Source organism: Chanos chanos, chromosome 3 (assembly GCF_902362185.1).
Source record: "Chanos chanos chromosome 3, fChaCha1.1, whole genome shotgun sequence".
NCBI classification, from domain to species: domain Eukaryota; kingdom Metazoa; phylum Chordata; class Actinopteri; order Gonorynchiformes; family Chanidae; genus Chanos; species Chanos chanos.
The window spans coordinates 53,989,985-54,004,562 of NC_044497.1; the positions used below are offsets into that span (position 1 = coordinate 53,989,985).

Here is a 14,578-nt window from a genome sequence, read left to right on the forward strand (position 1 = left end):
TGTCTCCTTACCCATAGACCTTATTGGAGTTGTTGGAGTGTGATTGTAGAAAACTGCTAAAACTCTGTGTAAACCAGACCAATTGTTTTCAGGTGCCAGTGTTACCAACACTAACTATTTCCCTATGGCATTCTCATTCATTCTGGAAAATATTTGTATGTATTGTTGTTGGTGAATTGTATTGTATCATTAGATTATATACAAATATATATAAGTAATATATTTATGATAATATACCCTATGCTTAAAAAAAAAAAATTTGTCAAGTTAACAGATGAAAATGACTATATGTATTTGGCTAACAGCCTCAGTGAAATAAGATGCACATGTGATTTGTTTCTAGTTATCAACAGAAACAAAGCATGTTAAGAAATAATTCTAAACGTATATATTTTTATTGTACTTGGTGACTATATTGTCCATATCGTCATAACCATGTGATGTGTATAAAATAATATGTATAATAAGATGTAATAAATGTATATGTGTTCAATGAGTGACGCCTTTCACAGAGAGCTTTCGGTGTTAGCTTTCACACACTTCCTTGAACTGAATTGTCACCAGTATTCTAGTATTCTATCTGACTGACACGTAAACAAAACGAACGAACAAGCAAACGAACTAACGCACGTGCAAACCCCGTTAGTGAAGGAATACAATAATTTAATAATTCTAATAAGGAATAATTAAGACCAACATATAATTAGAATAAAATGTGTAACAAATAAATATTTTAAAATAGAAAACGCATTTTTATTTTATCGTGGACTGAAAGATAGATCTGACTTGTGAAAATGTAAGTCATGGCAGTCTTAAATGGATTTATTGTCATCATGTAAAGAGTCGAACAGAAAGGTAAGCCAAGAAAAAAGTGTTCATACTTTTTCCGCTATTAACATGAAATAGGACAATATGTCAAGGTTGGAGAGTATGCCCGTGATAGACTGGTTTAAATGATATTTAGATTTTTGTTTCCGTTTTTTTAAACGTTGTTTTAAACGCATTAGTTCGAGTTTTGACAGATACTTACGTCATAAAAACGCGCCTAGGCCTTGCTGTATCACGTGGTGCAATGAAAGTCAATTGAAGGCGGCCGAATGTGAGACAGTTTGAACAATTACATCAGGCAATCTGTTTAGCAGCAAATTTTTGTGAAGTTTTATATTTATGAAAAATGAACAGTGTGGGAGAGGGCTGCACAGATCTTAAACGTGAATATGATCAATGTTTTAACCGTTGGTTTGCCGAGAAATTCTTGAAGGGAGATCGAAGCGAGGATCCATGCACCGAAATGTTCAAGAAATATCAGTCGTGTGTTCAGGTAAAGCGCTCTGTAACTAGAATGTGGAGGCTTTTTGGGAACGAGCGACGAATGTGTTAGGTTAGTTAAGTGCTGGTCATTTGCAGTGCTATACACTGCTGGTTTCTACCACACGATGTGTTTTCCAGCATCAGATCGGAGAAGTTCATCTTGAGCCCTGTGAGCCTTTGTTAATGAATTGGCGCAGTTGACAAGCAAATTTTGAACTTTGTTCCAGTTATTTTGTATGTGCCATGTCTTATGTTTGCACTGTTATCATGCTAACTGTAGCATTTTTATTTGCAGAAGGCCATCAAAGAAAAGGATATTCCCATTGACGGTGTGGAATTCATGGGGCCAAACAAAGAGAAACCAGGCAGCTAAAGCCATTGTGGATGGTTATGGGGAGCCATTCTCCCATCGCACCATGTAGCCTAAACGCATCACGGACACATCGGGTTGCCAGCGTTTTTATCCCTGGTCAAGAAATGATGGCCGAAGGTGCCATGATCTAAAGCCTCTTAACGCGAACGCAAGACCGAACTTTTTCAACGAGGAACCGAACCTCGGGATCATATTTGGTACGGAAGTCGAATGGAAACGTGAGCAGTAATATTGAAAGCTTGGCTCGCTCTGGAAATCACAATTTAAAAACCGAGGTGCTGTGGCGTTTTCGGCAAATGGCTGCAATGTTTTCCTATTGTTTATTTTCGTGTAGGTGATGTGCATCTGTTTCTCTGGATGTTACCAGACACAAATGCCTCGGACTCACGCGATACTTTAACAGGTGCCAAGAATGTCCAGGTCATAAATATTAATATCCTGTATAAGTGACCATTTTTGTTGAAGGGATTGCAAAATATGAATCTGAGTAACTTGACTGTTACTGATGTGCATGATTGAGTTATTAAAAGTAACCCAGAAGACAAATATGAATCGGTCTTTTGTATTGTTTCTGAAATAAATGAAATAAAAAGAATGTTCACAAACACACAATAAGATTCTCCACGTGAAAGAAAGGAAAAAAATATGACACCGACGTTTGCGTAACGCATCAGAAAGAAATGTAAGGAATGCAAATGGTTAATTCCTCACTCAGGATATAAGACAAAACCAGAGGATGTTCCACAAGGCAGTACCTGCCAAGAGAAGCCAGTAGCAAGTGAGCCAATAGAGCAGCTGAGGAACACTGATATTGGAGGGTCTTGGCTATTGGCTCTAGTTATGTGGCCAAAAGAAATCCTACTTTGTGGAATATCCACTTGCAACTAACCTTAGCCCCTTGTCTGGTAAATCGATCCATAAATCAGTCTGTTTTTTTTTTTTTTTTTAAATTCGAGACGGTCACATTCTATCACACGGTCATAACTGTGGGACACTGTGTCTAACAGGTAACGTAACAAAATGCTTGTGGCTTGTTTCATTGATATAGCTCAAAGATCAGACAATCATGGGGAAACCAGATAACAGATTTTTGTATAACAACATATCAGTGAGATTTCTAGGGGAGCATGGTCAGTTTTGACCACCGAATTAACTGCTGGAAAATTACAGACTAAATCAACACATTACACTACGATACAATACACTGGAAGAATAAACAAGCATGGTTCAATGCTTTAATGAAAAAGGTCTTTTCCATACAGCCATACAGTCTTTTCCATACAAAATAAAAACAAACTAACAAAAAAAAAAAAATGGCAAGACAGGAAGGCAGAACGACAAGCTAGTTAAAAGATATGCCTTTCATTTAAAACAACAAAAGTGAAATCATGCCAGTTTTGGAAAGATTCACAACACTCATCCTGCACTGACATCAACATCATTCACTATTCTCAATTCAAAGATGGGCCAAAAAAACCATCACCACCAACAACAAAACAAAAACAAAGCAAAACAAAACATGTCTTTAATAGATGTCCAACATTTCAAAATGTCAAAGTTACTGGGGCAGTATGAGTCATAAAGGCCAGCAATTCTTAAAACCTTTGTAAGAGTGAATCTGCCTTCGTACTCACAGGTATGTGACTCTTACAGATGCCAGTGAACACTAATGGCACATGATTTACAATAAACATGACAGTTTTCCCACAAATCAGAGAACAGATGTTAAAATCTACTGTGATTAAGGCCTTTTTTGGGGGGGGGGGGTGTCGAAAAAGATGGAATGTAAATTACAAAACTGAGAGGAACGAAACAGAACAAAACAAAAACCAGGCGGGTTGAGAAGGGTGGGGGGAGGGGGGGAGACGTCGTCGGTAACCCTTCATTCTTCTTTCGGGGGCTTATCGATAGTGGCGGGGAGGGGGGCTGTGGTGTTGTGTGGGGAGTCGCCGTGGGGGTGGACTGTGCCGTGACAGCGAGTGGCGCGGGGGAGAGCGGTAACGAGGCGGCGGGGACCCTCTGCTCTGGTACGGGGGCGAATAGCGTCCGCGGGACCTCGAACGGGAACGCGAGCGGCCCCAGCTCGCGCTCCTCACCTCGAGAACTCTGATATACGCCGTCTCTCCCTGTGGGACAAACAGAGGAGCGGGTTACGGGGTTTGTCGGCTCAAAAACGCAATGCCGCTCTTGTGCCGCGTGCTTCTCTATCGTCCAAAGACGGCAGAAAATAAATTAAAACTTCAGAAATGTTTTTCCTATAAAACATCTTTTTTTTTTTTTTTTTCTGGGACAGGTAAAATCTAACAACATCACAGGAATTCCAAGCATCTTCCTCACTGCTGAGTGCTGGATGATCAAACTCTGCTTGCCTTGTTTTTGCACGATATGAATACGTTTCTCAGATCAGCTGACCTGATGGGAGCGAAACTCCGTCCCGTCCAGTCGACGCAGAGCGTACTCCATGTCCTCCCTCCTGAGAAACTCCACCACCCCTTCTCCGTCTCTCTGCACGTCGGCGAAACACACATCCCCGGCCTCCCTCATGTGATCCTTCAGATCCTGCCAGCTGCCAGTAGGAGGTAGACCTGAGACAGGGAAAAAACAAGAAAAACAGGACTGAGGACTCACTCAGAACGTGGGTGGGAACAATGACTCTGTAAAAGCAGGTGGACTTCTATCAATTTATTCTACCAAATGTCATGTGAAAGCTGACAAAACAAAGTGTCTGTTACACCAGAATAAACACATTTCTAATTATGAAGTGTCTATTGCATGTATTTACTTGGCCAAGGACACACTGCAAGTTATGATAAGTTCAAAACGACTTGATTATATTCCGGGAAAATGTGAGCTTGAGACCGTGTGATATTTAAACCACATGGAAGGTTTTTACGCGAACCGATATTTCTCAGTTTGCCAGACAGCTCGAGCCAAAATGTCACAGCTGTCGAAGAGGAATGTTCCTAAGCCAATTGTTCCTTTGCCAGTTGGACGGTTTTGAGTTTTGGCATCAGTTATCTCCGCTTGACTGAGGATGGTGGAATTCTCCTCTTATGCTTTCATCAACACTCTGCCAGTATGTGCTGAGGTCGTTTAGAGAGAATGCTGCACCAACACACTTACCAGTCACTATAACTCGAAACTCAGATCTACGAGTTGGGGGGCCAAACCTCCCCCTAGGTCCACCTCCAACAGGACCGCTGAATTTGGATCCAGAAGATCGGGGATATTCCACACGAAGCTTACAGTCTCCAAATCCATATCCATTCCTTCCGTAGACAGCATCCTCCGCATCCCTATGAGAAAAGAGTAAAGGACTCCTAATTCTCTTTCTACCGAGACACCCCCTGAAACAGTTCCCTTCCACTGAGTTCCCTGAGAGCTGTCATGGGCCGTTGGACCACACCACCTGAGGAACTCACCGTGGATCCTCAAATCGGACGAAGGCAAAAGGGATGGTTCCTCTGTTGTTCTTCAGCTCAATATCCCGAATTTTTCCATATTTATAGAAGAGATCCTCGATATCCCTCTCCTGGACATCCATCGGAAGGTTCCCCACGTAGATCCTTCCGTCCGCCATGGCTTCAATGGGACTCGCCCCCTGCTGCGACAAGCCAGTTGAACCTGCAGGCTTTCGAGGAAATATTGGGTTTTCCAGGAAAAGGTGCTGAGACAATCCAAATTCTAGTCCGTCCTTCTACAAATCCTCTAATTTAAAAATCTAAACTCTGGGCTGAGTAGAGGAGGTGGTACATGTTGTTGTTCAAGCAACCTCTCCAGGACCAGAGTCTGCAAACTTAGAAACACACGATGATTAATTAAAAAAAAAAAAAAAAAAAGGACTTCTATCGCTATCACTGCCGAGGATGAACTTATGCCATGAACAACTTTTGTCTTTATCCGTGCATGAAAACTGTCGAACCCTGTCAGTATGAGGAAACTAGAATGATTTGCATCAACCGCTGAATTTGAATTAGTAAGCCATTAGCCTACTAGGATCAAAACCTTGTTGGACAGTTGGTAAAAAGTGACTTAAAGCGATGCGTAGGACTAACAGTTCTTCAGATTTGTCATTAATTAAAATATTACAGCAACTGAGCCACTGGGTCTTTGTGATATATCTGCTAACCTCGTGACTCTAAATTAAGGACCCATTCAGTATCTTGGCTAATAAAGAGACTAGCATGCAAATTGTCACACAAGGCTTATAAGGATGACACATTAGGTGTGGGACTTACATAGGCTTTTCTGGTTCGAAATAGGAGATGTTTGTGCTTCATAAAATTCCACCTCACTAGCGATCACCCTTTTTCAGACTGGCTTCAAGCGCCATCTGTTATGAGACTGCTCAGTTTCATTTCACACTCGCGTGCAGTCGTGACTTCCTCAATATTGCTAGTCAGACCTTCGCCCCCTTCTATAACTTAGACAAGCCATGGTACCTTGCGACTCTTAAATCGTGAGTTGTTAGCTAGGTGGCGAGCTCATCAAGAACATTACGTGTGCAATAAAAAAAACCCACCAACAACAACAAAAAAACACGACAGGACACTGTAACGACTAGGTTACTGTTCAACCGATGTAGATTATTACTCTGTGAAGGCACACCTCGTTAACCGCCAAGTCTTATTCGTTATAAGCTACCCGCAGGCAATACACGACTGTGGTGAATGCTTTTGATATCTTGCTAAGTTTATTAGCTAGCATTATGTAGTACAGCTAGCTATCAGTTGGGTGCATTAGTCGTGACATGTCGTGTCTAACATGAGCTAAGGATGGCATAAGGAACGGTTTCGAAAGCACTGCCTCGCATAACCTTAAAAAGTAACTTCTTAAACGTACCCAATTAGTCTATAACACACAGGATGCTAGGTCCACACCAGACAAGCGTGACAATGGCGACAACTGGCTAGCTCACTGGCTATTGGATCTAGTTAGTCTCTTTGTTAAATTATCGTTAGCTAATTTGCTATCCTAGCTAGCTGTCAAGCTGCATATTCAGCTCTAACGCTCGTCTAAGTCAAAGCCTGTGAAATAAATGTTCATAAGGTCTGACAAAATACTGCATTGTAGTAGTACACATATAGATAGATTTAAGGGCTAGAGCACCGAGATTTTGACATACCTCTTTAAAAATCAGCAGATAAACAATGCAAGAAGACTACCTCCGGAGCAGGAAGTATTTTCAGACCGCTCCCTCGGCGTTCAAAACCCGCCCACTTCAAGGTCAAGCACGGCTAAATATAATAGGCTGAGACGGGGATAGGACAGCTCCGGTGCTTTTGAATGTCCACAAAATGATTAATATCCGCAGTGACTGCATAGTTAATCGTATTGCATTTGAACGAACTTCGTGTTCTGGACAATTTGCGACTTTGTTAACTGATTTTACTGATATCTATAATATCCAATAATAAAAAAATCTTTAGTAATGTTCACAGACATTTTTTAACCTTCGTTGGTTGTACTGCTCAGTCAAACAGGTTTTGTTTTTATCTCGTCTTTCATGCATGCTTCGAGCCCCACACAGCAATGGACAGAGATACAAAGATAAGCGTTTACATATCTACGCGACAGTGCACAAAAAACTGATGTGACTTATGGATGAGCAGTTATAATGGACACAATTGCCTTTGTGAGCGATGTGTTCTGCATTACCCTGAATATTACAAATGAGGAGCGCTTCATGTTTACGTAAGCAAGATTATCCAAATAAAGCCCTGCCTAGGCCGAATTGAAATCGTAGTAGAGGTGTGTAGTTAACACTATTCAGTTGCCAAGTAAATGTGTGGGTAGCAGTGGGTGTGACCAGTTGACTTCTGCCTTGTCGTTGTGGGTGTGCGCAGAAAACCCTCCATTTTAGTCTAAATTAATGCACCAGGATTTACAGGGGCAGACTTCGCAATGGGTCAGAGACTGAAGACTGAAGAGGAGGGAACAGATGGGACCAGATTTTCTCTCTCTCTCTCTTCCTCGGCGTACAGACTGTACCCCTTTTCTGTATGGCTATTTGTCAACAGCTGTCAGACCTGTCACACCACACCTTGATAGTACATTTTTTAGAAAGCTACAGTTTCCTAACAACTGGCTCCATATCTCTGTCCCCATCTCATAACATGATATGACAAGAAAAATAAATGAATTATCTAATGTTTGACATGGTCAACTCATAATATAATATGTGTACACATGAGCAATCTTTTATTGTGTGTATCATTACCCATGGGAAGTAAAGTATGGTTGATTATATTCATTTATCATTCGCCATCCAGTCAGTTTGTTATGTTGTGAAACGAGTGACCAGCCAGAAATTCCTTTAAAATTTACAAAATATATCTAACAATTTTTCAAATTGTTGAGTGACTCTTGAAGTATTCTCTTGATCATTGCTAAATCTGCAGTGCTGAGTGGACTGTATCATACTGCCACACTGTGATTCAAACTTATAAAATGCAGAATCAATGTCATATTGTAGTACTTTATTTATATCATAATGATGATTGACAAAGCCCTGTAACCATTCTGGAACCCTGTCCCTCTGAGTCACAGAGAATCACAAACAGAGAAATGCTAAGAAACTTCATAATGAAAAATGAAACCAAAAATAGACTGTATTGTTTTCTTCATTCATGTCAGGTTAAATAACCTGTGTCAGAGTATTTAATGGGCCTGTCGAGGAATTTGGATTTTGAGGAAGTTCTAAGCCATACACCTAATGTAATTTTTATATATATATATATATATATATATATATATATATATATATATATACACACACACACACACACACACACACACACACACACATATATATACACACACACACACACACACATATATATATATATATATATATATCTTTTATTTGTTGCTTTTTCTACTAACTGAGAGTTTTCTTCACTTGTCATAAAATTGTCGGTGCACCCCTGCAGTGCTGATTGGTGTTCAGTTAGGCTGGCTCAACCCATTAGAGCACATGTATAGTCACAAACTCATTCCCAAATGTCAGCTGCTGAGACTGAGGCTTCTGTTCCAGTAGAGCAGGTTTGAGTGTGTACGGAGTGGAGATAGTGAACTTTGCAGAGCGACAGAAATTTCTGAACGGAGACATTATTGATAAAAGCGATTGCCCTTTTTGTCCCGGACCAAAACCCATATGTTGCGTCTACCTGCTTTTTAAATAATCATTTTTTAGCGTCTCCTACTCTATGAGCCGTCAGTCGAGTCAGGTAAGCGGCATATGAGGTTCTGTTCTTTGTCATTTTTTAGAGATGCATAGCAGAAACAGATCATCAGCGAATTACAGAATGTGGCTTTGTGTGTCGCAGAAGTAAAAAGATCTGATAAAATGAGGACATGGTTGTTGCTAAACTTGTAGCTAATAGTTTTTCACTTGCTCAGTTGCTGTTGTGTTAAATTTAGTTTAAGGGATTTTTTTCCCCCTTCTCTTTCCCCCTTCTTCCCCTTTGGTCCAAGCCGACCGGTGCTGTGGGAACCCTATTGTTTTGTTTGTAGGTGCACATATTATCCATGTACAGAGTGGTTACTGTGTAGAGTTGGTTATCAGGAGGTTTCATAAAGGCAACACTATCACAGTTCCATTTTTCTCCTTTGTTCTGTATGTGAGACTACTGTATTGTGAATGTTTGGTGTGTAAACATACGTGAAGTGCTGGTAGTTTCATCAAACCTCACAGTTGACTTGATTCCAGGAGAAAAAAGGTGACTCATCACCAAAGGTGAATATTCCCATGGTTTGTTTTATTTGTACTTTTAACAAGGGTTGCGTTCTGCCACACAACCTCAGCAGTTTTTACATAGCAAAGATGTTTGAACGTATCAGTTTATGTTCAGTTATGAAGGCAGAAAGATGGTACATGTGATTGGATAGGTACTGCTTCTTCATAGTGTTTTAAGGATCATGTTTGTCCTTCCTTTGACTTCTGTGAACATTATTGAGATGAACAATGTCACTGGGCAAAAACAACTGTATCTGTTCAGTCATCTCACACTCAAACCACCTGACTTGTCTTCTGCTCTGCAGTAAAAAGACTGATACTTCAGGCAGAATATGTTGGCAATCAGAATTATGACATGTGATCCCAGACAGACTTGATTCTTTGTCCTCAGTCAGCGGGTCAAGGAGCATGTACAGAGCAGCAAAACTGTTGGTATAGAATAAATTTCATGTGTAAGCTGGTCAGTCTCTAAAATGTATCGATGTATTTCAGTTTGTCACCAATGGTACTATTTAAATATTATATATTTGGATTGGCAGTTGGATGATTATTCTGTTACACATTTATTTCATGCCAAACAATGATATCTGCATTCTGAGACAGTAACCACTAAGTATAAGGTGACCAGGGTGATAATATATAATATAATATTTTCTTTAATAATGTATCTAAAATAAAAAAAAAAACAGTGTCTTGGTAGAGGACTGCACCTCAGTCCTGTCTCTGCATAATCAGAATCAGAATCAGGGTTTGGTTTACTGCCAAGTGGGTTGCCCCACAAGGAGTTTTTTCGGGTGTGATGATGCTTCATACATACAACATTAAAGTGCAGAGTGTAATAAAGCAACAAGTACTGTAAACACAAACAATGATGAAAACAAAAAGAGAAAGTAATACTAAGTGTTAATGATGCAATGCCCAGTCACTGTTTCCTTTGTAATGATTTTTTTTGGGGGGGGGGGAGGGGGTTGCTTTCACACACACACACAAACACGAAGTGTAAACCTATATCTGCATCGACGTGTCTTCAAATCAGCTCCATTGATGAATATCTACCATTTTTTTTTTCTGTCTTGACAGGACTTCACGGATATTTGGAGCATGCCGTGTCCTAAAAACACACATGTCAAATCAGTAGCACAGAAGATAGTCTTGGGGGCTCTACTGACTTGCGTTATGATGGTCTTGTATTGTTTGTCTCCACCAGCATCCCACGTCAGCATGCATACGTAAGTCTGTGTGTCCTTAGGTTTATTAGCTATGGCAAAGAGTATTCTTTCATGGAGCAAGGGGGTTTAACCATAACCCATGATGGGTTTAACCATAATTTTGTTTAAGAAATGAATATCACACCTCTCTCTCTCTCTGATCCATGTCTCCTCAGTCCTCCGCCGGATGCTGCCTGTGCAGATGACGCGTCTAGGAGCTCTCGGCGAACTTTCTCCGTCTCTGAAGGAACGAAGGAAAAGACACAAAACTGTGAGCCGAAAATCAACGTCATGTTTATGAAGACGCACAAAACTGCAAGTAGCACGTTACTAAACATTCTTTTCCGGTTTGGGCAGAAGCACAACTTAAAGTTTGCCCTCCCTGCCAGCCGTAACGATTTTTTCTATCCATCTCCATTCTTCCGCTCACAAGTGAAGGATTACAAACCGAGCATGTGCTTCAACATTGTTTGCAACCACATGCGTTTCAATGGTCCTGAGGTTGAAAAGCTGCTTCCAGCAGATACAGTTTTCTTCACCATTCTTAGAGATCCAGCTGAGCTGTTTGAGTCATCTTTCCATTACTATAGGAGTTTGGTTCCCCTTACATGGAAAATTCGTGGGCAAGACAAACTGACTGAGTTTCTAAATGATCCTAACCGTTACTTCACTCCAGACAGTTTTAATTCCTTCTACCTCAAAAACCTGCAGCTTTTTGATTTTGGTTACGAGAACAACCTTGAGCCGCAGGACCCCCAAGTGGAGAAAGCGATTCAACACATCGCTGAACGTTTTCATTTGGTGTTACTGGCGGAGTACTTCGAGGAATCGCTTATGTTGCTCAAGGACGCCCTCTGCTGGAATATGGATGATTTGCTGTTTTTCAAACTCAACGCACGGAGGGGTTCCTCTGTGTCAAAGCTTACACCAGAGTTGAGGGCAAAGGCCCGTGAGTGGAATGGCGCAGATTGGAAACTATATCGCCACTTTAATGCCACATTCTGGGCAAAAGTAGAAGCGTATGGCAAGACACGTATGGAGAAAGATGTGACAGAACTGCGAAGAAGGAATGCAGAGATGGCCGCCAAATGTATCGAAGGTGGAACAGCAGTGGAAGCGAGAGAAATCAGGGAGCAAGGCATGAAACCGTGGCAACCTGTTGGAGAGAGCTCCATTTTAGGATACAACCTAAGAACAAACATCAGTCCCCAGCATCAAGAACTCTGTAGGAAAATGCTAACTCCCGAGATCCAGTATCTCACAGAACTGGGGGTGAATTTGTGGATCACCAAACTATGGGGCTGGTTTAAGGATAAGATGTTGTCGTGACAGTTTATGCCACTATTTAAAGGACAACTTCGTTGGAAACCATTAGAAAATGCTACACACCCCACACGATTTACACATGCTTGTTGAATGTCAAAAACTAGTATGACTGGCACACCCATTGCTATTTATTATGTACTGTTTTTTATTGTTTCATTTTTTTTACTTGTTTTTACACACCTAATCAACCTAAAATATTACCTCTGTAACTTTTCATTTATAAAACCTCAAATACTACTCTATCTCCACAGCATGTCTAAATTCAATTTCACTAATATGTGTTATGACCATTGCTTGTTGCACTGACTCTGTAGCCAAAACCAGGCCTGAAATGCAGAGAAAATGAAGATATGCTTAACCTCCAAGCATGGTTTCCCTGGTTTTGTAACTGGTCCATTGCCCTTGAGAGATGAACTCTGGTGGTGCAGTGAGTTCACTGATTTACATATCTGAGTCAGTGTACCGCTACCCTCAAATGCAGCATATTCGCGTGTGTTTGCATTTGTAAATGTTTTGTATCTAATTTTATATACATGCACAAATATTTATAAATATGTATTTTCAGTTGGCAAAATATGAGATCACATTAAAATTCTCGGATACTATGTTGACTGATGCAATACCTACCAAAACCAGAAGATGGCAGTTTTGAGTTACGCATGCCGGTGTCAGCCGTGGATAAGTGTCTTCGGTCGATTATTTAAGGACCCCATTTACACTTTGTTCCAGCACTGGCACACCCTAGTCACTCATTGCCTGATCATCGGACCCTTGAATATATGATGGGACTTCCACTGGACTAAAACTTAGGTATTCACTTGCTTTTAATGGTTTGTATGCCTAACATGCTGTGATGCACAGTGCATCGTATCAAGCAAAGTGTTCATACACACACCATGTTAAACTAGATATCTCTTCACACTCCTGTGAAACGGCCAGATATACAATTTCTTGGATTCACTACACTCAAGAAAAAGGAAAAAAGGAGGAAAAAATGAAAACAACAACAAAAACATGTGAGTGTGGCTGTTTTTCTATCTATACTAACTGCGATTTGTCCTGATGTTGCAGCGTAATTTGCGATCAGTTACCTCAAATGACAGTTCCAAAAGGTGTCGGTCGCACTTTAAACAAATGACGCAGAATATGGCAGCCAATAGAAATGAAGTGCACAGAGGCTCTCTCGATCTCATTGGAGAATGCGTGCAGAGAACGACCCAATCGCATTATTTTCCTGTAGGAACCTCGTCCTCGGGTAAGGGAGCCTTCTTTCTATGGGAAGCTTGCCGATCCAGTTTCCATTCTGATTGGTGTTGCAGTCTTTGCTTTCAGACAGAGGGGGACCTTGAGAGTCCGCGTAGTGTCGACTAAGCAGTCTGGCTGTGCTGCAGCTGAAATGGGGGGCTTGGCCCCTAGCCAGAAACTCTCAGAATTAGCTCATTGTTGAATATATAGCCACCTCTTTGGAAGGATCAATAGTTGTCCTTACTTGCAGCCTTGTATGGGGAACTGACCCCTCAAGGCTGCGGTCTTTCAAAGCGCTGCAGACGGGGGTTCCAACCTTTAAGGTTGCTTTATGCATGACTTTACAGTGAGACAGCAGCTTCGAATTAAACGGAACAACAGAAACGGGTTTGACTGTAAGTAGAAAGCAACGCTGATAGAGTTAAATTGATCACTCAAAGTAGTTTGCATCGAAGGATATCCAGTTGTGTTGCCCGCCGAATTAGTTATAAAGACGGCAACCTAAACAATGACTACAGCTAGCTGTAATTTATGTCTTAAGACTTTGGTTTGTTCGTGAGCTAAGTTAACTCACATATTAAGTTGTAGTAATGTTCATGGTTTACTGCGATTGAGAATTTACCTTGAAGTTCACAACAAAAGCCGAGATCTGTAACCAGCGGTAACTTCGTTAACTGCAGCAACGCTTGCCACAATGCTTAGCTAATGTAATTCGAGTCATGCGAGTCAGTAGGTCAGACAGCGAGCTAACTAAGCTAAGGTTCGCAACGAGCCACTTTAAGGTTTTCATGAAAGCTAAAGGGCTAAGTTAGTTGTGAGCCATTGTTCTTCCATTAGACTGAACGCTAATTGAAAAGTCATGACACACAAATGGATGACCGCTCATGAGTACACGGTGTGGTTTTCCGTGCTAGTTTCTGTCTTTTGCAATAATTTGAGACTTGCGTTATGACAGAACATAGCTTTATCATAATAGTTATCTCACCAAATGAAATTCCAGCTAACCTAGCTCGGAAACCTAATACGGCGGAGCGCTAACTTGTTAGCTGGCTTATGCAGTACGAAGACAAGACTCCGAACGACCCAGCTAACTTGAACTTAATGAATATTTTCAGTTCACATTCAGAACCACGGCAGTGCCTTTGTAAAGGTGTGCGAGAGGACTGTTCTTTAGAACTGCTGTGGTCACTTGGTTGACCACATTTGTAAGTAGGATAGTAAGCTAACGTTATACGTCCCTATAGGCTGTCTAGCTAATTGAACTCTATAGCCTAATTTCAGAATCGACGTACTAAACATGTTCAGTAAAGTTCTGTGTGAACCGCTATAAATTCCTTTCAGGTAAAGGTTTTCGTTAAATAAACTAGCGTGGAATAA

The 14,578-nt window shown here is 40.9% G+C and overlaps 3 protein-coding genes across 4 annotated transcripts; 2 read left to right on the top strand and 1 right to left on the bottom strand.

Moving 5' to 3' along the window:
* Positions 1 to 1,078: 1,078 nt before the first annotated feature.
* Positions 1,079 to 2,228, top strand: triap1 (TP53 regulated inhibitor of apoptosis 1). Its single transcript, XM_030769544.1, has 2 exons — positions 1,079 to 1,321; positions 1,607 to 2,228. Exons 1-2 carry the CDS (start codon positions 1,175 to 1,177, stop codon positions 1,682 to 1,684), a joined length of 225 nt encoding a protein of 74 aa, XP_030625404.1. The 5' UTR covers positions 1,079 to 1,174; the 3' UTR covers positions 1,685 to 2,228.
* A 1,332-nt stretch (positions 2,229 to 3,560) lies between these two features.
* Positions 3,561 to 6,855, bottom strand: srsf9 (serine and arginine rich splicing factor 9). Of its 2 annotated transcripts, none has more exons than XM_030769146.1 (5): positions 6,810 to 6,855; positions 5,107 to 5,315; positions 4,808 to 4,980; positions 4,097 to 4,269; positions 3,561 to 3,810 (listed from the first exon to the last, which is right to left on the bottom strand). In XM_030769146.1, the coding sequence occupies exons 2-5, from the start codon at positions 5,262 to 5,264 to the stop codon at positions 3,586 to 3,588; spliced, it is 729 nt and encodes a 242-aa protein (XP_030625006.1). In that variant the 5' UTR covers positions 5,265 to 5,315; positions 6,810 to 6,855; the 3' UTR covers positions 3,561 to 3,585. The 2 variants fall into 2 exon arrangements, with proteins under 2 accessions (XP_030625006.1, XP_030625005.1); XM_030769145.1 differs by having other exon boundaries at positions 5,107 to 5,480.
* Positions 6,856 to 10,523: 3,668 nt separating this feature from the next.
* gal3st1b (galactose-3-O-sulfotransferase 1b) lies at positions 10,524 to 11,959 on the top strand. Its single transcript, XM_030768067.1, has 2 exons — positions 10,524 to 10,651; positions 10,807 to 11,959. Exons 1-2 carry the CDS (start codon positions 10,524 to 10,526, stop codon positions 11,957 to 11,959), a joined length of 1,281 nt encoding a protein of 426 aa, XP_030623927.1.
* Positions 11,960 to 14,578: the final 2,619 nt, after the last annotated feature.

Bases quoted from the DNA above. Each gene is read 5' to 3' on its own strand.
- triap1 (XM_030769544.1), top strand. From the start codon at position 1,175: ATGAACAGTGTGGGAGAGGGCTGCACAGATCTTAAACGTGAATATGAT. The intron at 1,322-1,606 runs GTAAAGCGCTCT...TTTTATTTGCAG, and splicing joins AATATCAGTCGTGTGTTCAG to AAGGCCATCAAAGAAAAGGA.
- srsf9 (XM_030769146.1), bottom strand. From the start codon at position 5,264: ATGGCGGACGGAAGGATCTACGTGGGGAACCTTCCGATGGATGTCCAG. The intron at 4,981-5,106 runs GTGAGTTCCTCA...CTTTTCTCATAG, and splicing joins GTCCGATTTGAGGATCCACG to GGATGCGGAGGATGCTGTCT. The intron at 4,270-4,807 runs GTAAGTGTGTTG...TCCCTGTCTCAG, and splicing joins GTTTCGAGTTATAGTGACTG to GTCTACCTCCTACTGGCAGC.
- gal3st1b (XM_030768067.1), top strand. From the start codon at position 10,524: ATGCCGTGTCCTAAAAACACACATGTCAAATCAGTAGCACAGAAGATA. The intron at 10,652-10,806 runs GTAAGTCTGTGT...ATGTCTCCTCAG, and splicing joins TCCCACGTCAGCATGCATAC to TCCTCCGCCGGATGCTGCCT.